Raw genomic sequence first — 21,318 nt, forward strand, 5'->3', positions numbered from 1 at the left:
GCCAGGATGTGAAAACTTCTGATTGAGGTCTAGAGTTCATGAAGTCCCACTAAGATTTAAACTTTAAAATGATAGCTCCTTCCCCGTTATCCAACTAGTCATGATAACTAGTTACATCATGCTGTGGTTTAAAAGTTGAATATTTAATGTTTTTTTAAGGCGACAGTCTTTCTTGGGAAACTTGAACGCAGAAATTTTAGTCTGTCTGCCTATTTGTCTTTCGGACGACTCAACCATCCGGCAAAAGTTTAAGCACTTCGTCAACGCCCAGCCATCTTGATCTAGTGGCTGCGTTTGTACTTGTGAACATTGTCGATAAAAAACAAGTATTACGCATATCTGAGGCGCAAACTCAATACGTAAGTATTAGGTGATGTGTTCCTTTATTAAAAATACACAGGTACGTAATTCTAAAGGCCTTACGCTGCATTGAAAATGGCCCGTAATGTTCGAAAAGGCACTCTACTAGCGGCACGTTGCTTCCACCTGCCAGTGGCCCTGGGTTCTGCACAAGCTTCTGTTTTCCAAGATTACTGCCAGATACCATTCGTGTCTCACACATCGCTTCCAGATAGAAGACTATCGATGACATTTGCAGAGAAGCACGCAGATACGCGGCAACTTTTGTTTGCTAACCCTTGCATATGAATTTTACAGCAGTTTGTATCTGATAATAATTGAAACCCGTATTTAGAGAGCAGGTATGCGCTAAAAAATGAGCCGGCAGCATGTGCAGCTGCTGACTCTATGTCGAGCCGTCTTTGTTCGAGCATATTGTAATGTGATTTGGGTCTTAGTGTTGCCTGTAGAATGCTGTACTGGATGCAGACACCACGAAAGAAAACTGAACAACTTGGCATTTATAAAGCGGTTTTTCTTCATACACCAAATAGACGTAGAATGCTTATTAGCCTTCAAACCAACGAACAAGTGGTCACATCCTTCAAACGTTTAGTTGGCTGAAACGTTATTCCATTGATTCGTATTGTATTTGTGTTGTGGTTTTCGTAGTTACTTTGATGGTGATCTGGGAGCGGATCATAAGTATTATGCTAACTGCACCTTGTTTCGAGCGCGCAAGCCGATTCAATTTTCTGCCTCCAAGTTTGCCGTCCTCTTCGGAAGAGACAAGAAAGACGCGACACCCTCTGTCCTCGTCAAAAGTGCGCAACTCCACCGAGCGGTATAACGATCACTCAGCAGCCATAGCTCTCAACATTGTTGCCACTCTAGGACGCGCTTTCCAACCCTTAGTATTGGCTTTGAGCTCATGACATGACTTTTTGCCAAGGTTCGTTTTCTTTAAGCTCGGAGAAATCACGCCAGTCGCGAACGAAGGTTATCATCATTACGAACCGACATGCACTCTCTTTGTCCTATTCTTCATCTTCTGCTTCGCTCCTGGAACGTGTGCGCCGATTTGTCTGCCTTGGCCAGAATGGGTGAGAGAACGAGTGCAGAAAGAGAGAGAGAGAAAGAGAAACAGAAGATAGAGCAAGGGAAGAAAGACACAAAGAAGAGACAGAAAGCAAGACAGAAGCTCGAAGCAAGAGAGGGGAAACCAGAGTAAATGAGAAATCGAGAGAAAAAGGGAGGAAAATAAAGAAAGATAGAACAGACCGAGAAAGAAATAAATACGTAAAGAAAAATACAAAAGAGCAAGAAAGAGACGGAAAAACAAATAGAGAAACAAACACAAAGAGAAACACTCAATAAAAGAGATGGCAAAACACAGAGAAACATAACGAAAGCGAGGAAGGAAGGAAGACAAAAATAAAGAGACACAAGGAAAGCCACTCAGGTATGCACCTACTTCAGTCTTGGCACCATTGTTGCAAAGTTGCCATAATTTCCCCTCCACTCACTAGAATATCGTGCACACTAGTTTGTTCTCTAATCCACTTTATATCACTGAGAGGTACGTCTATTGTTATAGTTGACCTCTGCAAGTCGACCCAGGTAGGCCGTTCTAACGACCGGTGTGACCTTAATGTCATTCATCATCCTCATTACTGGTCACCCATCTCTAGGAGACGTGTTCAACGCCATTTTCATCTCAACTTCCGGAAAAACAACGGCTGCCTCTTTTCGCTCTTTCACCCACTCCGTTGCCTGTATATCGCTACACTTCCAATGTTCAATCGCTACATCGCCCGCAGCGAAGTGCTGACTCATCTAGTTCAATTGTCATCCTCCAAACACTGGCAGAACGCTGCGGTATGATGACACTTTTCTCGTTGACTTGTACGGAGTGCGGCGTGGCGGGTACCGGGAGGAACACAAGCAGCGCGGGTCCGTGCCTATCCTCGTAGCTGTATTTTTGCTCGAAACCCCATCGACGGACTGGAAAGCGGTGTTCTTAAGAACGAGGCCGTGATGAAGCAAGTGCCATAACTTTATGGCCGACTGAGCCCGAGGCCTTGGCAAGGCGGAAACGTATTTCAGCATTACGTCGCCCCCAGCCGGCGCGCACCTGCTGGCCGTTCTCCGGTTCGCGCCTCACTAATCCGATTAGCGCGACTCAATATAGCCTAGGAAACGGCGACATCAAAGCTCATTGGGAGGTCCAGTGCCGCGCAGGGTGCGCCACTCATCTCTGAGCCTCGCCGGCCGTGTATTGCGACTACCAGCAAAAATCACAGCGAGTAAAGCTGCAATGAATAAAGCTGGCTAGACACAGTGCTCTACTATGTGTCTTTAATATGAGTGCTCTAAGTGGGGCGATTAATCGATCGTTTTCTTTTTTATACACAACTAAACTCAACCAGGAGGCAATAAAGCAAAGAAAAGCATCGGGTACATTACGTGTGTATTTCAAATGCGGTATAGTAATAATGGCATACAAGGAAAGCGATGAAACTATTTAAAATTGTTGATTTTTATGCGCTTATTGTTATTCGCGGCAGCCGCAAAAACACGGCTTTCGTACGTGTTGTACTTTCACCGCAAACTTTAGTTTGAAGTTTGAAGCCATTGACCACACAAAGGCCAGTTCGCTCGCTGCAGCTGCCGTGTTTGCTGAAGGAGTGAGCTTTTCTTGATGGGCCATTTACTGCTATCACATTCATAGCTTCATCCTTGCGGCGAAACTGTTACTTTTTTAGAAATTCGTTTTAATGTAGAAAAACGTAAGTATCAATTTTACGTAAATAACAGAGACCTGAGTTATAGTTGCTACGTGTTCATGTTGAAAGACTGCTCGTGCAAACACTGAATCAAGGGAGAAGCGAACACACCACAAACGTCCGCGTTTCACACCCAGTCTTTCAACACAAATAGTACCTATACAGCATTGAATTTTCGCTAGGTGGTTCTCGTCTATAATGACATGCGACATCATAAACATTCTTGACATTTACGAGTCATAATGGCACAAGATCCCGACTATACCATCGTCATCTGAGCACACCTTGAGATACGTTCATCAAACCTTACGAGGAAGACTGCGAGGTTAGGGTCATCATTCAAAGCTAGACACTTGCCCTGACGTTTGTGTGTTTTCGTGCTATATTTTCACATATCTTCTATTTGGTACGTGAAAAAAAAAAAGGCAGCAATAGGCGGGCGATCGTGTCGTGTGGCGTTCTTTTTTCCTGTCGTCTTTTCCGCTACGCTGTGCCGGCGGGCCAAAATATAAATGGGCCATTGAAGTTACGCAGAAGCTTGTGGCAGTCGTCGCAGCTATGCTGTGGCCCGACAGTGACAAGTTCGCATTTCCGCTTCTACTTAGTTACGTGCAAGATCATGCCTTTGCTCGTTATTTTTGCTGTTTGGCAGGAACCCATACGCCTCAGGACAAAGTACACTAATGGCAGAAGCGTCCGACGGCATACGTGACATCATCGTGCATGACGGATGGTGCACGCACATCTGAGCGCGAACTCTTGCGGCTCCCACGGGAGGCGGTGCTGCCTTTGCGGCTCAGGTCTTCGATCTGGAGGGAGTCGATGTCCAGCGAATTGAGGAACTCGTCCACGTTCACTGCAAAACATGGATGTGGATAAGACATAGACTAAGGTATTCCAATGTGTTATTGTTTCAAGTTAATTTCACTTTCATAAGAGTATTAACAGGTTGTAGCAGCTGAATTTTAGAAGTGCCCACTTAGAATTATTGGCTCGACAAAAATACCGCATGTCGTAACACGTACCAATGCTCTATGGCAACCAAAGATGGGCATGAAATTATGAAATTATATCGCAACCATACGAAGTATTCGAGCAGGAAGCACTTGAAATGCAGATCCAATGCTTTCCTATTGCATTATCATCATCATAATCATCATCATCATCATCATCATCATCATCATCAACAACAACAACATCATCATCATCATCATAATAATAATAATTTATTTACCCTTAAGGGTCCATCAAAGGACAATACAAGAAGTAACGGGGTAACAATCATTAAGCTAAGGTCAAAAGGTCACATTACATAAATACTGCTTGCAAAACAACAAACAAAAAAGAAAAACAAAAAAATTAGAGGGCTGATAAACATGCAAAGAACAAGGCTACTACTCGGCCTATACTGAGAGTAGTGCTGTAAGAATAAATCTTTAAGTATCACAAAGTTTCTATCCTACATCTTACCATGTAGCAACAGACATCAATGTACAAAAATATTAGCTTGAAAATTTTTCAACAGCACTGAACTTCCCTCCCTTTAGGTGAAATGTCCGTTATACATAAACAACTTCATGTTTCTTGCTCAAATTTCATCAACTTTATTATTGAACCACTTATTGGGGTCGCTTTCGTGGTTTACTAAGACGACCGGTATGCGATGATCGAACATGTGGTCGTTCACTCTTTATGGCGTGCAGTTCATGCTGGCTTTCGTGGCCAACGGATTCGAGAGTTCATGTCCGGCGGCTGGTTTCCACAGGGGCGTTTTGCGGCACTCTTAGTAGATGCCAACCTGTTTAGCTTTTGGCGTAACTACTGCGAAGGCGTCACTGGGAATGGCCGTCAACGTGCCTTATTGCCAATAAAGGGGTGCATGAGGCGCGAGATGCTCGCGTTCCTCTCTGAGGAGCTCTTCTTCTCGGGAAATCGCGAGTTTCTCCGCCATTGGTGATGCCTTTTCAACGTTCAGCACGAACGGGTTGAACTTATTTTTCCACCGACATACTGCTAAGCCACATCATAAGGTCGTAGTTTATGCAGTTGTCACCTCACCATTTTGAACTGTGTTCGCCACCTTGGTATCTTATGCCCTGGTGAATCTACCTTCAAGTTGATGTACACTGAAAGAGCATGTGTACCTAACCGTTAATTTCACCCATCCTAAATCGTGTGAGTTGTGAGTTATATGCATTGGTTATTATATTGATACATTTTTTGTTGTTCGCTATAAGTTAAAGTGTTAGTTTTTGTGTTGTGGCGATGTGATGTGAAATTGTGAAAATGTGAATGTATTCCTGAACAGTGATTCGTCACGCATAAATAATACTCTGTACATAGTGTAAATAATCTTGTTCTAATCAGGTTAACAAGGTAATTCATCGCGTCGCAATGGTCTTGAGGCCGCCGTAGCGCGACACAACGTGCATACGGTAGGCTTCGGCAAAATAGGCACAGCTGCGTGGCTCGATGCGCGAGCCGGAGAAATCTCTTGGCCAGCTCAGCGCTACAGCCACAGCGGCTTTCTTCAACCGCGACCCTCTTATAGCCGGCCGTCAAATGTCCACGGTCACCAGACAAGCAGGTATGTTCCTTAGGAATTAGCTAAAGCTGACTAGCTTGGGCAACTAGTGTCAAACGAGCACGTGCAAAAAAGGGGGGAGGGGAACGAGGGAAATAATTACATTAATCAATAGGAAGAGAAAAGTAGAAAGAAACAGGCATCCCATATAATAAGAACTACGCATAGAAAAACATGAAGAGGAAGAGAAAGAAAGACACAAAAGAAAGATAGAAAAAAAAAACAGGACAACTCAGAAAGAAAGAAGCAGTGCGATATAGTTATAGAAATAGCGAGAAGTAGAAAAAAAGATGCAAAAGATTGGTTGATTTGATTTGTGGGGTTTAACGTCCCAAAACCACCATATGATTATGAGAGACGCCGTAGTGGAGGGCTCCGGAGATTTTGACCACCTGGGATTCTTTAACGTGCACCCAAAGCTGAATACACGGGCCTACAAGATTTCCGCCTCCATCGGAAATGCAGCCGCCACAGCCAAAGATGCAAAAGAGTTATACAAAGAAAAAATGGAGAAAGAAAGGAATGAGAAGAAAGGCAGCTACGGCCTTCCTTCAGGCTTGGCAGAGGGAACTGCCATAATTGTTTGGTCGCTCCAAACCACGCCACGCAGCTGCGCTCGCTGGGAGCCTCCTCGCTGTGGCGACCAGGCGAAGGCTGCCTCGCCAGTTTTTTCGTCACTCAGTCTCGCCACCATTTTCGGTACACGGTCGTCATTGCGGGCGCTTCAGCGCAAGTGACTGGTTAAAATGGAGCATGCAGTAGCTACCACGGTAGTGGGCTACAAAATCTCAGATGCAAAAGTGCCTGCTGAAACACCGGAGCAAAATGAAGCCAGGTTATAAAGAACCTTTCCAAGCGTGGAAGCCTGCATGTCGAAAACGGAGCTACTATATAAAACAAAGGAGATTCTGTGACTGCGAAAAATTAATTGGCGGTACAGATACTGATAGACGTCTTGATAGTCGCGTTGGGACGCCTGCGTCATCGATACTACCGAACTCCGGCGTTGGTATAGTGAATTTCAAATGAACAGCGTACAGTTTACTTTTCTTCGAATTATCAATGAATGTTTTCATTGATAATTCTTAATTAGCGGCCTAATTTGACCTTGGATTTTTTGAGGTGCTGGCAGAATACTGTGCTTGACATGGAATTATTATTTGACCGCAATGACAAAGAGCAGTTCATCGTTATGAACGCGGATCAGTTTCGTGCCCCATACGAAGCAGACTTTGCACTGAGAAGCGTGATGGTAGCCCATAGATCTGTTCTGTGCCAATAAGGAAATATTATAACAAAATTAGGCACTCAAAGATCATTCAGTGAGAGCGATGACTAAGCGCTCTAGCCATCTGCACGTTTTAAGCAATACAAACACGTTAATATAATAATGAAAACGGTGGCACAAACGAGTATTACATTGATACGCCTCACGCACCTCCTACGAGGCATCGCAGCTTTAATAGGCAACATTCGGCTGATGCAATGGGTGATCAGAGCCGAGCTGGCCATATCAAGCCAAACGCCTATTCCACCGCCGCGCTGCGCGGCTGTGACAAATAGTTTTCTTTGGTTGTTTTCTTTTTAAATGAGGCGCATAGCGTGTAAGGGCACTGTCCTTTAATTAAAACCGTCTGCAGGCTGGTTCGAGTTGCGTGCTGTTCATTAATTAGGCCTCCCACGTGTTGTCAGCGGTCACGGCCTGTTCGCGGCGAGCTCTTGAAATGGATGCCCGCGGCAGCAACACGTAACGAAATCGCGTATGCCGAGGAGATGAGAAAAAGAGCCGCGCCTTTCTTGATCTTGCCGCCGGTGTGGGCTTAGCAAAGGGCTTCGCGACTGCGTGAAGATGATGGGAGGCCGCCACGGTGCTCCGAGAAGCGTCCACAGGTGTGAAGACAGCTCCGTACATGCTAGCTCCTCTGCAGGCTCGTCTCGAGAAAGATAATTGCGCAGCGTTGTTTACCGAAAAGTACACCGCACTCCTTTTTTCACTTCCCTTATTGACGATGCCCATTTTTTTGATATTGCTACGAAACTACAGGATTTGTTCTTTGTACAAATACAGTATGTTTTTTTAATACGTAATACAGTGTTTTCTGAAAAATTTCTTGACTACGAGGGTACTGTGACTTTCACACACGAACTTCACGTCCAGGTGGAAGAACACCTTTCAGATAAGGTAACATTGACAAAATAATTACTCCAAACGTCGTACTACCAGTCTTATCATTAACTGGATTTTCCCAATGGGGCTTCAGAGAGTATATATGTGAGTCATGTTGTTATATAAAAGTTCTCTAGCATCAAGTATACTGAGTAAAAAATATTTAGAAGTGTTTTTGCTGGGCTAGTTGGTACATCGTAATGAAAGAAATTTCTCGACACCTAAAACACCACAAGAAGAAGCTCAGGAAAAGAGCGTCGCTCACAAACTATTGCAAAAAATATTACCTGTCTCTTTTTTAACGAGCTCGTTTTGCAGAAATTCCGGCATCGTTGGTCGTGAGCGAAAAATTATATTTGCGTAACGGAATAATTGAGAAAGATGCAAATAAAAGCAATAATAAAAAATTGCGGGTTGCAGCGGACAATAAACCCAGGTCGTTTGCGGGGCAAGCGGCTATTCTATCCTGCAGCCATGTCTCTGCATTTCTTTTTCTATTGCGTGGTATTTAGTACAAATGCGGTTTGCGTACATACATCGCGTACAACATACATAAGGCCACTTCGACAAATGTACAGTGGACATTACAGAGTATTCCCATACGACACAATGTCTAAAGAAGTATTTGAGCAGCACACTTCATGAACGATGTATACCAGTCCAACTGAAACTGCAGTTGCTCATAAAATCATCTTAGCAGCACAGTCCGTTGCACAAAGTGGCATCGCGAAGACACCATTGGTTCCGCATGCCTGTCAAACATGCGAGTTTCTCATACACTATGCATGCGCATTGACAACAGCATGTCAAATGGCATATAATTGCATTTGGGTGGTACAAGATAACGGGTACTAAGAATATTTAAATCCAGTCGTTTATTTTAAAAGCTCTCTTCAGGATGTCCGAAAAGAGAATAGCGTCCTCACAATCAATAAGGCAATGTTTGATTGTTTCTGGAACTATGCAGAGGCGGCAGCTAGTTGAGAATACAAAGATGTCTTTGGTGCTCAACCAGGCTTTTGCAGATATTGTTTCTGTTTGCACTTTGTAAAAAAAAAATGTCTTGGTTATTGGTGAAATAAGCATTTTGGCAAGACGAATTAGCACACCACAACCAGTCAATCCAATATATAGTGAGCGGCAAAGTGGGGCAGGAAATACCACATTCTATACAGCATAATATAAGTATTTTCTTGATCTAGAGAGCAAGTATTCATTGCATTCCGCTGTAGGGAATAAGCACGGAACGTCACACGTTGCAGTTTTGTGTCTCTGGTTTTTTGAAGACTTGCTTGTCCTCTCTACATATAGATGAACCACACATCGCACCTAACTCGGAAACGATTGTGCAATTCCTGCGTGTTGACAACCCCGTTGATTGTGGTGCCATGAACATTGACGTAAAGGACCTCTTTTATTTTCTACCACATAATCACCTTTTGACGCAGTGAATGAATGCACTACGTGCCACAATGATGAACCTGCCTTCAAGGCCTAAGTGGCATGTCAGTTAACCTTTCACAGAACTTTTGTTCTTTTCCCTGGGGTTTTATTTCTTTCCAAAGTGAGGTGTACCTGCAGAAGAAAAGTGTGTGTATTGGGTCTAGGGTGGCACCGCTTTTAAGCGATAGTTTTCTAAGTACACTGATCGGGCGCTCTAACTGGTTTTACAAGCCTCATTAATCAGAGTTTTTTGTTATGTCGATGATTACATCGTATTTTCCCGTAAGGGAACTGAAAATATGTCAACAGGTATGTTAAAGAGTCTTGAGCAGTGTGGTCTTGGCCTGTAGTTCACTTCGAAATACTTAAAAGACCAATGTATCCAATTTTCGGCTCTTCAGCTACAGTTCTCACCCACGCATGTGTGTTGGTGCTACACCCCTCAGTCTGTGAAACCTGTGCTAAACCATAAACCGGGCCATACGAAACTGGTTAAAAATGCGATTGCACTCTCTCGTTTTACTTGTGCACTGAAGAAATCTTGCACTCATTTAGTTGAAGAAAAGTTTTGCTGGGCAAGTCCAAAAACTTAGACAAGCAGGCTTCCCACAGGATGTATTGTTAAAGATATGCGAAAAGTTGATTGAGAAAATAAAAAATAGGCCCTGGTGTTCGTTGCAACTTGGATAAGAAGGCAAAGCCTAAGCAGTTTGTTGTTCTTTCATATGTTCACAGTTTTACCCACGCCGCCTAGAAAAGGTGGCGTGAAGATAAGTGGTCCGAGTGGTAATTTCTGCGAGGAACAAGTTATCCACTCTATGTGCCAAAGTAGATAGACGAGTCGCGAATCAGATATATGTCCAGCAAGAAACAAGCAATGTTAGTCATATTTATAATTATGTATCATATATCACCGGTGTTGTTTACTCCCTATCCTTGTCATGTAATTGTGTATACGTGGGTCAGACCGGTCGCTGTCTAAATGTTAGACTTCGAGAACATTTTATTTCTCTGGAAGGTCACTTTGGCCTTCATTTAGCAGCCCACTGAGGGAACGCCGGCTTCACGTGCCGCTCTTTTATTATACTTCCGTGCTGTTTCGGCATAAAAACCAAAAAGGGCGCGACCTTATTAAGGCTGCGCATATTCACAAGGTTTCTGAGTCCTGCGTCAGAGAGAGAGACAGAGTTGGTATGAAGAAACGCAGGGTAGTGAACCAGAAAATAAGTGTCTTGTTTGTTACCCTGCACTAAGGAAGGAGAAATGGAAGACCGAAAATAAAAAAAAGGGTGAGAGACAGAGAGCGGGACAGAAGCGAGAACACACAGACACACTAAAACGTCACAAACGTTCGATGAGGCAACCGGGTCGATCGCAAAAACTTCAGGAGGGTCTTCTTCACTTTTCGGCGTGAAGCACAATATTTCCGGTATTCTAAAATTAATTTTTCGGAAAGCGGCTGGTCGTTGAGGCATGCAAACACTGCTGACATAGACTGTCTCAGTCAGTTGTACTGAGGGCACTGACACAAAATCGAGCTTCAGTGTTCTATCTGTGACCATATACGATAAGGAGTTGAGCTTTCTAGGTTTTGCATGAGGTGCGTGCTATTCCTGGTGTTGTCCAGGTTTTGTTGATTCGGCCCCTCATGTCTTTTTCTTTTTCCCCTTTGCTTTTTATTCTTTCCTTTATATATTGCCTCGGACTTGCAATAAAGCTTCAGTTGTTAGTCTGCGCTTGTCTGTACTTTTTCTCTACTTCGAGTTTCGGTCCGTTTTTTGCGCAGTACAGTTATGCTCCAAGAGCAAAAAGCATTGGCAACAACGGACAGCCTTGTTTCACTGATGAGTTCAAAAACATGGGCTTCGAAAGATAGTCGTTAACAGTTAAACGGGTTGAGCATTCATTGTAGCATAGTTTTACACATTTATATATAGTGGAGTCAACGTTGGAATGTTCGAGAAGAGAAAACAGAAACGAATGGCGAACCCGATCAAAGGCATTCGCCAAGTGTAGTATTGTCCATTTTTTTTATGAGTGTGAACAATGTTCCACTAATGTGTAAGGATTATGTATGTTAGAGACTGTATTGAGCGGCCTTTTAGACCGCAGGTCTGATGGGCACTGATAGATATCGACATTGCAAATTAAAGACTGCTTGAAAGCACATTTACAAACATTATGTAGTCAACGTTTCACAATGTAATTAGTCTGTAGCTATCAACGCAATGAAGTTTTGCTCTATACGAGTATTTTGAGATTAGAACAGTGTGGCGTTTCGTAAAAAATCGAGGAAGCGTCTCCAGAATAAAACTCAGTGTGAAAATATCGAGCAGTACAGGGCACAGTAATGATTTATATGTTTTGCAAAACTCGCCGGACATTCCATCAGGTGCTGGCGTTTTTGACAATGGTAACTGTTCAATGGCAAGTTCAGTTTCTGGTATAGTGATTAGCTCACTAATATATTCACATTCCTCGTTAGTTAGAGGAGTCACAAATGAAAAAAAAACTGCTTCACCAGATCTTTATTTTTGTTTTCAGTGGAGGCACTGAGTAATTCTTCATAATAAGTTTCGAATTCTGACATTACTTCACTGCAATAATTGACAAATCATTCTTTCGAGTAAAAAAAAATCTGACATACATTTGATTTTAGCATTGCGATATTTATCAAGTAAGTCTTGACGTCTAGACTATTCGGAATGCAAAATACGAGTACTGCGGGATTAGAGATTGACACCAGTGTAACGTCCAGCGTCATACCTCTAAAGTGGGTTTCTGGCATTAGCGATTTCGTCTTTATAAGATCCAAGAGGCTCATGCCCAAATTCATATGGGTTATTAAGATTTTGCTTTATCATCTTTTGTTCTAATTTTTTTTGTAAAAGCCCCTAATAGATGAAATTTTCATAGCAATTGCTCAAATTTGTTGTTTCAAAAATTTCCAAGAAGCAAACAAAGGCATGTCGACGTACAAACAGTTCCTTAGTGCTACGCGGACGGCTGCAGTAACTTCCTTGTAGCTCACAATTGAAGAGTTGAGTTTTCTAAGTGCGCACTATGACCTGAAGTGAGATCGAATGTTGCTACCTGTGTGCCTCACAACCATACAGTGATCTGAAAACGAAATAGGCTCCGTTTTGCACGACACGTCACAGGAAATAAGAGGTGATGAAACGTAAGTGCAATCAAGGCGCGTATGTGTACTTCCTTGTGCATGCGTATACGAGGAGTTCCTTTATCAACTAGTCCCGCATTTACAACTATCAGCGAGAGCACTTTTGCACTCCTGTAATTGCGACTAAGCACGGTACGATAATATGGTTTAGAGACACAGTTGAAATCACCCATGAGCGCAATGCTACGGTCAGGATCTAACAAGCTAGCCAAACTGCCAATGAAACTAGTGCACTGTGGTGCATCGCTAAAGGCACATACGTTGATTAGGCGCCACGGCAAATCATACAATACAAAATCACCTTGTATCAGCCGCCTTTCTTCGTCAACACTATATTCTATAGAAGAATACGGTAAAATCTTCCTTAAACAGACGTCTCTACTTGTGAATATAGTGAAAAAATTTTCCTCTGCTTGGAGATGCAGTGACAGTAACTTCCATGCTTTACAGACACACGCATCATGTGTACATGCTTCACAATGCAACATGAAATATTGCCGTCATGAAGTGCAGTACAAACGTACATTGCCGTTGGGCATCAGAACATGAGATTGTCATAGTGACTTCATCGTTTAAAATATGTCACCCATTACAAAAGGCACACACGCTACTGCACCCTGAAGGCCATGTAGTGGGTACACAATCGTTCGGAAATATTTCATGCACTAAGTGTTTGAAGTACGCAGTAGGAACAGATTTTGGCTATCGCACTCAAATCTTAACTGATTTTTTTTTCAAGTCTTGCGATATTACATATAAAGCTCTCTTTTAAAAAATCACAGAATATCAACACAGTGAATGATAATGACTGATGAGTGGGACAAAGCGTCCATTCGTGCATCCAGACGGATGGACGGACAGAGGCACAGACGCAGAAACTGAAGCTGGGACGGACGGACTGATTGACGGCCGCACGAACGGACGCAAGCATGGACGAACGGAGGGACAAACGGGCGGAAGCACGTATGGACAGAAAGATGGACAGACGGACAGACAGACGGACGCACGGACGGATAGACACACCGACGGATGCTTCCCCAACTCAGGTCATTCACTCCGTGGATATGCTGTGAAAACCACTAACACCATCTAGTTATATTATTCCCAAGGACATAAACCCACAACAACTATTGAGCGACTCATAAACTAGAGCTGGCTACATACTACTACTACTACTACTACTACTACTACTACTACTACTACTACTACTACTACTACTACTACTACTACTACTACAGAGAAGGGAACGACACACGGCATAAGGAGCTTCGCCCCTAAAAAGAAATTAACCTTCTCTTATTAGAATATGCATCGCCAGCAACCCTTTTTAAATAGTGTATAACGAATGATAATAGTGAGTTAACGAGCGATAATAATCACTTCTTTTGTACCTAGCAGACCAAGAATCGCCAGAAGGAGTCACAAATACTTTCTTTCTTAAACCGCGTATCACGGCCTTTATGATTTGCATTTACGAATTGTCTGTATAAGCAAAAGGGGTGGGGGTCCATTTTTCCTTTATAAAGAAGGTCTGAATAGACTCGTCTCTTTCTAGGCGTGGAAGTTTACAGATGCTCGAGCGTTCTCAAAGGGCTCACTTCCGGGAAACTGGTTTATGTTGAGAGGATGACCCACCACGCGAGCATCGAGAAACGCCGATGATGCGCTATTTATGATCCCCTCCACCTCGAAGCCAGGCACCGTCAATGGTGCCGCATGTCACGTAGCTGCACTTTATTCTTTTGTGATATTTTGGGGGCCCTCAAGCAATGAGGAGGGGCGTCACGTTGCTCAACACTGGCGGGTGCGTTGAACTCGAGAAGAGTACGTTGGCCCGTGTGCTGCACGCCGTCAAAGGGTAAGCAGCGATGGTGTGTTCGAATAAAAGAGCTGCCCGTCCACTGAATCGATCCGCCGATACACAATTTGGCGCCGGTCGACCTCGTTGTCGGATGGCTGACGATGACGAGCTTTGAAGGGTGTATTAGTGTTCGCCGTGCTATTTTGAAAAACTGGCCGCTCGTGCGACTCATGAACGGCGCACGCAGTTGCGTTATTCTTGAAAGACACTTCGAAAACTGCGATATTCAACAAGTGAAGAATAAGTTATTTAGCTTGACGAATTCTGTATTTAAAAGACGGAGCCAGGTGTCGAACACATCAATGGATGAATGGAACGTTCCTTACTGAAAATAAGAAAGGCACATGTCCTTCGAGGGGATAAGCGGGACAAACTGTACAAATATTTTGGAGCGTTGTGGGGTTTGTATTTATGCAAGTCACCTTCACTTGGATGAGGACACGGCTGGCAGGATCTGCGTAATTCACCATAATAAGTGCGGAGCACTTAAAGGGCGCTGACACAAAAGCCTCGCCAGTTAGTCGTAATACGGCGTATCGTTTCCTGCAGAGCGTGGCAGATAATTACTTACAGCCTTCTCGTTACATACCCGTCTCAATATCTGTTTGAAGGAACTCCAGAAACGACAAGCCGCCAGGTGTCACCATCGCCACCTATTGCATGTGAAACGCGTCACCACGTTGTGACGCACTTCCACACGGTCCACGTCAATGAGTGTTTTCAAACAGGAAACGCGACAGCAGTGTCCCCAAACACAAAACATTGAATGCGTGCGCTGCAGCCACAGACTCGCGAGCAGCCGCCGAGTAGCAGTCTGCTAGAACAAACGCCGCAAAAGAAAAATTGCGAGACCCTTAAGTTTCTGCTTAAAGATTTGAGTGCGATAGCGAAATTCTGTTTCTGCCGCATACTTCTAGCACTTAGTGTATGAAATATTTTTGAACTTGTTATGTACCTACTACGTGGCCTTCAGGGTGCAGTAGCGTGTGTGCCTTTTATAATGGGTGAAATATTTTAAACGATGAAGTCACTATGACAATCTCATGTTCTGATACCCAACCGCAATGCACGCTTGTGCTACACTTGATGACGGCGGTATTAGATGCGGAGCATCTTATACTCGCGCCTTGTAGTGCGCCGTCCGCACCGCTTCTCGAACATTCGACAGCTGACGCGCGCGCATGCGCCGTCGCGCCGTCGCCCACTCTTCCACCATCTGTGCATCCCTTCCTCCTCTACACACCGCGTTCGACATCTACAATTCTCCTGATTCTCCAGTGGACGCGCATGTGGCGTCGCGCTTCGAGAACATTCAACAGCTGACAGTGCATGCGCCGTCGTGCTGTATATATACTCAAGGTCGGCGCTCGCTCGCTCAGTTGCCGCTCGTCGGTTGGTTTGTACGGCGCGTCGACGTCCAAGGTCGCGGTGAAATGAATTCCAACGAATCCACAAACACAATGATCGACGTCCCTTCGACCAGCGCCGCCCTTTCGCATACGTGTGTACGTGTTCACTCATTTAACACCCCCTCCTACAACCACGTTAACCAATTTAGCCATCGACCCAAGTAAGTCGCAATTTAACACCCCATTTCACAACCACGTTAACCAATTTAGCCATCGACCCAAGTAAGTCGCACTTTAACACCCCGTTAACCAATTATATGGTCCGCATCCTCCTCAGTGTTCCCCCGAGGGAAGCTGCGGGCAATTTTTTTTTCATGTTGCATTGTGAAGCATGTACGCATGATCCGTGTGTCTGTAAAGCATGAACGTTACTGTCACTGAATCTCCAAGGAAAGAAAGTTATTTTCACTATGTTCACAAGCAGAGACGTGGCTCTGTGGTCGAATACCCGTTTGCCAACACAAACAACCTGGGTTCGATTCCTGCGAGGACCCGCAGTTTTTCATGTTATTTCATAGTTTTAACAGTATTTTCGGTCACGCAAACATGGCCTCTGTTTCTGTCACGGAAAGAGGATTTTTCTCGGACAACCAACAACGCCTACGCCGTCATCGACGCCGGAATATCTGCGAAACGAGCTCAACGCTATCGTGTTAAAGCAACAACCTCACCTACACGTTCTCCCCCGTTTTCACCACGAGATTTACTTGTGCAGAAGATAAACGTATAGATGGCATGCTCACGAAACATTTTCACCGAGGGATGCCATGACGACTGCTTCAATTTTTATTGCGCGGCTGCATTTCCGATGGAGGCGGAAATGTTGTAGGCCCGTGTACTCAGATTTGGGTGCACGTTAAAGAACCCCAGGTGGTCAAGATTTCCGGAGCCCTCCACTACGGCGTCTCTCATAATCAAATAGTGGTATTGGGACGTTAAACCACACAAATCAATCAAATCACTTTTTATTGCTGTGACGTCTGCTTTGTACTCGATATATATTTGAACAACGCTCGAAATGTATGTCGTTCGAAAGCTGCGCTTTTTTTTCTTGTACTTCTGTTGTTCCACGTGGGTCTTCTTCGACAGTATTGTTTTTGAAACACCGCATTAGTCAAAACTTCAACATGAGCCCCAGTCATCGAATGCACACCTATATGCGCAAGGTTTTCGTGTTACTTTGCGGAGCCCATTGTATGGCCGGACACATCAGTTCTCTGGCGAGGATGGGTTCCGATGCTCTACATCTAGGAACAAATGACCGCGCCCGACTGCGTTCATGATTGAGAAAAGGCAGCAGAAATACGTGAGCAATTTTATAGCTTCTATTCCAGCTTCCGTAGCAGGAGGTGGTCACGCTGTGGCGAGTGACGTCGCGCAGCCATGCATCTACTGACAGGACGCAATTTTTCTTGTGATCTTCGGTTTCGTTGACGTCAAGCACAAAAAGATGTATATTGCGTAGCGGTCATTATAAACGATTGCAAAAAAAAAAAAAAAGACAGCCAGGCCTGTGCGGAACGAGCAGCACAGTCGCAGTAAAGCTGAAACAGTGGCCTCTCAGAGCCTTTTTTTTTTCTGTTTGTGTAGCTGCTGCAAGCACACTTGAGGGACACCCACTGCGCCATAAATCACTGCGTAATAGGCAGACATTCACTATACCATTTTTCGGCATTGTTCGGAGAAGCGTGACCCCCGCTGCACACTTGCAAGGAAGTTTGTGCAATTTTTGTTTGTGTGTGTTGTGGCTGACGGCGATGAAGGATTATGCATGCATGGATGGATGGGTGCATGATTAACTTTGTCATTGTCCTTCGGTGCGCGCGCCTCTCTGTGCCAACGTGGGAGCGGCCCGCTGCGTGCTATACGCAATCGCCGAAGGATTACACCGGAAGCTTTTGTAATCCCCACAATCCCCCACAGTGGGTATGCAGCACAGTTAATACAGGGGTGAACAAGATCAAGCTTTTGTAAAAAGTTTGCGCATTCGGCGAGCCACTCGTTGCGCAATGGGCATTGAGTGACACTTGTTTCTTTTTTGTTGTAAAACGTTTTGTTACTCATATTAACGCGATTCGGTTCTCGACATCAATCTCAGTTGGCAAATGAGTCTCAAAGTGGACCCGGGTTCAAATCCCATAGTGTCCTTTGTTTTTTTTTTATTTACCGAGCTTTTCTTAGTTTCTGATAGATTAGTTACGGACACCAGTGGCGGCGGCGACAACCACGGTCTTTTTTGTGAACACCTTTCGCTGTAAAGAAACCCATAAGGGTCGCAAAAAATGCTTAGGTGACGAAGTTAATAGTTTCCAATGTAATTTCTTTTCTTCTTTGAGCGCTAACGGTTACCGCTGATGTTTTCTTGTGTAACATACAGGGAGGGGAGGGGAGTATGCTGCGATCGTCTTCGCTTGGCGCGATCACACAGCCAGCTGTTGAGAGCACGCCAAAAGGAGGTTCTTTTTTACGCCTAAGTGTTTTTCCAGTGATCATTTAAAGTGCGGATATTTTATAAGGGAAACAACAAAAACCAAGTATCAAAATTGAAAAAGTAACAAAGCGAGAATCAGTAAGGGAAAGAAAGAAAGAACAAAGCAGGAAGACAGATAGGTGCAAGTAGACACAACTGAAAAAGAGAGCAACAGAGAAAGAAAGTTGCCCAGCTCGGCCCTTCCTTCAGGTTTTGCATCACCAGTGCCAAGTTGCCGTAATTTTCTTTGTATTAAAAGCAGCGGAGGTGCCTCGACCTTTGCTCTCGTGTGCTATAGCGTTTCCCCAGAACATTTATCTCGCCTCTACAGGGGCAGTGTCAGAAAGCAACGCGCGAAATCCCCTGCAGGCGCTGTGGCGATGCTTTACCCGTGGCTGTCTGCCGCGCAGACGGTCGACATCAAACGGCGGCCGGTCCGTGATCAATCACTGTCTACCGGCGCTTGTCAACAGCACCCGAACTGTGCGAGCCACATGTTTGGTGGTTGCGTACAGCACGCCGAAAAGTTGCAGCCACTGCTGGATTGAGGGAGCGAGAATATTTATTATATTTAGACACTCACTCACGTTTACCGACATCAGATGAGATTTGTTTAGGAACACAATACGGATCGTGAAAAACTAATGAAAATGATGAACAGAGACCTATAACACGATATGTATTTATACCATTCACTCCTCTTTCATAGTAGCCTTCAGTGAGACTACTGGCTGCATAAAGATTCACATCAAACGCGATGTAGAATTCCGAATGTAAGCAGCGTTTCCCCACATTTGTAATCTGAAATACCAAATTATTCATCTTTCATACCGTCGGCTATGTAAGTGAAATATCGTTACTTCATCAAGATGCCAATTTGCATGACAAAATGGGTTCGCTCAATCCAGTTTCCCCATACAATTGTGTTCCGTGAAGACGCGTTCATCTTTAACATTATGCTTAGCTGGAACAGCGGTATTAAAGGTAACAAATTTAATGAGACATTTACGCAATGTGTGATTCAGGTAGACTGTGCGTAGAAAGAGTAAGACGTAAAGAAAACAAAAATAAAAACGACGGATTTCATTACCCATTGTCTACGCTTTAACACCACAGGCCCTTCCTGCACTCAACTAATAAGATAGCTGAATAACGATCCTTGATACACTCGGCTACATGTGAAGTGCACCTGATTATAATTTCATGCGAATGTGCCACTCTCTACCGTGCTTCCAAACGGCGGTCAGCATCCGTCAACAATGCGTTGATCGCACATGGCGCATCTGCAAATCTTTCACGGTTTGTCACGGGCCTTGTTATAGACTCCCTATGAGAAATCAGGAGTTTATACGCCAACATTCTTATTGTCCCACGAACTCTTTTGTAGATTTTCTCGGGGAGGTATAGGCCACCTCGACAAAGTTATGTAACAAACGTGGGCGTTTGTGGGACACAGAGGCGGTTTTGCACGCAAAATGTCAACACACACACACACACACACACACACACACACACACACACACACACGCACGCACGCACGCACGCACGCACGCACGCACGCACACACACACACACACACACACACACACACACACACACACACACACAGTGTGTTGACATTTTGCGTAGAGCCGCCACGATGGTCACATGGTTATGTTGTCCTGATCCGTAGGTAACGGAATCGAATGCCGCTCAAAAACACTAGGTGATCAAAATTTCCGGAGCCCTGCGCTACTGCAAATACCCAAGGTAATCGTTTTTATTGTATGTGCTGAAATAGGCAATAATTGCAGACGTATCAGGCTCACTCTTTGTGACGTGCCATGGTGTCAAGTGTAGGCCGAGTGCGGCACGTAGTGCATGTAGTAGTATATATAGAGCTGCAAAATAACAAAAAGAAAAACGCCGACCAAGGTGAATACACAAAACTTAAAAAGAGACGTTTCGGCTCCACGGGAGCCTTGTTCACAGTGACCGAAAATGGCGTAGTGCGCTCTTTTTATGCACGTTTCATCACGTGTTGCAGACATCGCGCGTACACAGGGGGGGGGGGGGGGGGTCCCAATATTTCTGTTCAACGTATGCGCAGTATAGTTTGAATGGCCAGAGATTCCATGTGCAATCGTAGTAACAACAATGATGCAGGCTTTATCCCAGGCGATAGCGTGCCCAGTAGACGCAACATGTTCTGCGAGGGCATTAGAAGCCACTTTCTTGTTCTTGACGTCATTCAAATGTTCCCGGAGCCTTCTTTCGTAATTGCCCGTTTCGCCAATGTATATGCAAGGAATTTTATACACTACACCGGCAAAATCATGTCTGTCCAACTTATCTTTGACATTTGTAAGACGGCCTCGGAGCTTTCGCGTCGGAACGTGAGCCACTTGGACGTCGTAGCCGCGCACAACCCGAGCGAGGGTCTCGCTGAAGCCTGGGACGTAAGGCACCGATGCGCGTTTTTTTTTTTTTTTTTTTTTTGAAGCAATGGTGTGCGATTGAGCCGGGCGCTCCAGTTGTCGCTGCTTCAAGTTCGTGAAGGAAAGCGGGTATCTGCAGGTAGCCAGCTCCCGTCGAACGGACTCTACATTTTCTACGGCGTCTTCTTCCTTCGTAAGCGCGCTTTACGAGTGTAGACACAACAGAACGTTTATGGCAGGTTGGGTGCACAGATTTGAAGCTTAGAAAACGACCGGTGTGTGTTTCTTTTCTGTACACGCTGAAAGTCAGGCGCCTACTGTCTCGTTTCACGAGGACGTCAAGAAATGGAAGGCAGCCGTTTTGGTTTTGTTATTTTGCACTATGTTTGTCCTCGACCAGACGGGATTCCGTCGGACTCTTGACTATATATACAGAGCTGTCAAGATACGAATCACTGTCTTCTCGGCGAGCGATGAAATGCCAACATGCGAGGAAACGTAGCAATGCTGATCAGTTTCAGATCAGCTTTAGGCGTGCTCAACACTTCACCTCCTCCTTAACCCCAACGTAGACGTATCTGACTTTCCTGCCGTTCAGAGTTGTCAGTTCAGCTTATAATAAGCGAATTCGAGGTTATTTTCTCGCAGTGTCCCTCATAAA

General features: G+C 44.6%; 1 protein-coding gene across 3 annotated transcripts in view; it reads right to left on the reverse strand.

Moving 5' to 3' along the window:
- Positions 1 to 21,318, reverse strand: part of nwk (FCH and double SH3 domains nervous wreck) — a 156,823-nt gene that overhangs the window by 60,886 nt on the left and 74,619 nt on the right. For all 3 annotated transcript variants that reach the window (XM_037429187.2, XM_075882255.1, XM_037429181.2), the window contains exon 14: positions 3,869 to 3,981. In XM_037429187.2, the coding sequence (XP_037285084.2) occupies positions 3,869 to 3,981 (113 nt within the window). The remainder of the gene's footprint in view (positions 1 to 3,868; positions 3,982 to 21,318) is intronic.

The sequence above is a fragment of the Rhipicephalus microplus genome, chromosome 2, assembly GCF_043290135.1.
Source record: "Rhipicephalus microplus isolate Deutch F79 chromosome 2, USDA_Rmic, whole genome shotgun sequence".
Taxonomy (NCBI): Eukaryota; Metazoa; Arthropoda; class Arachnida; order Ixodida; family Ixodidae; genus Rhipicephalus; species Rhipicephalus microplus.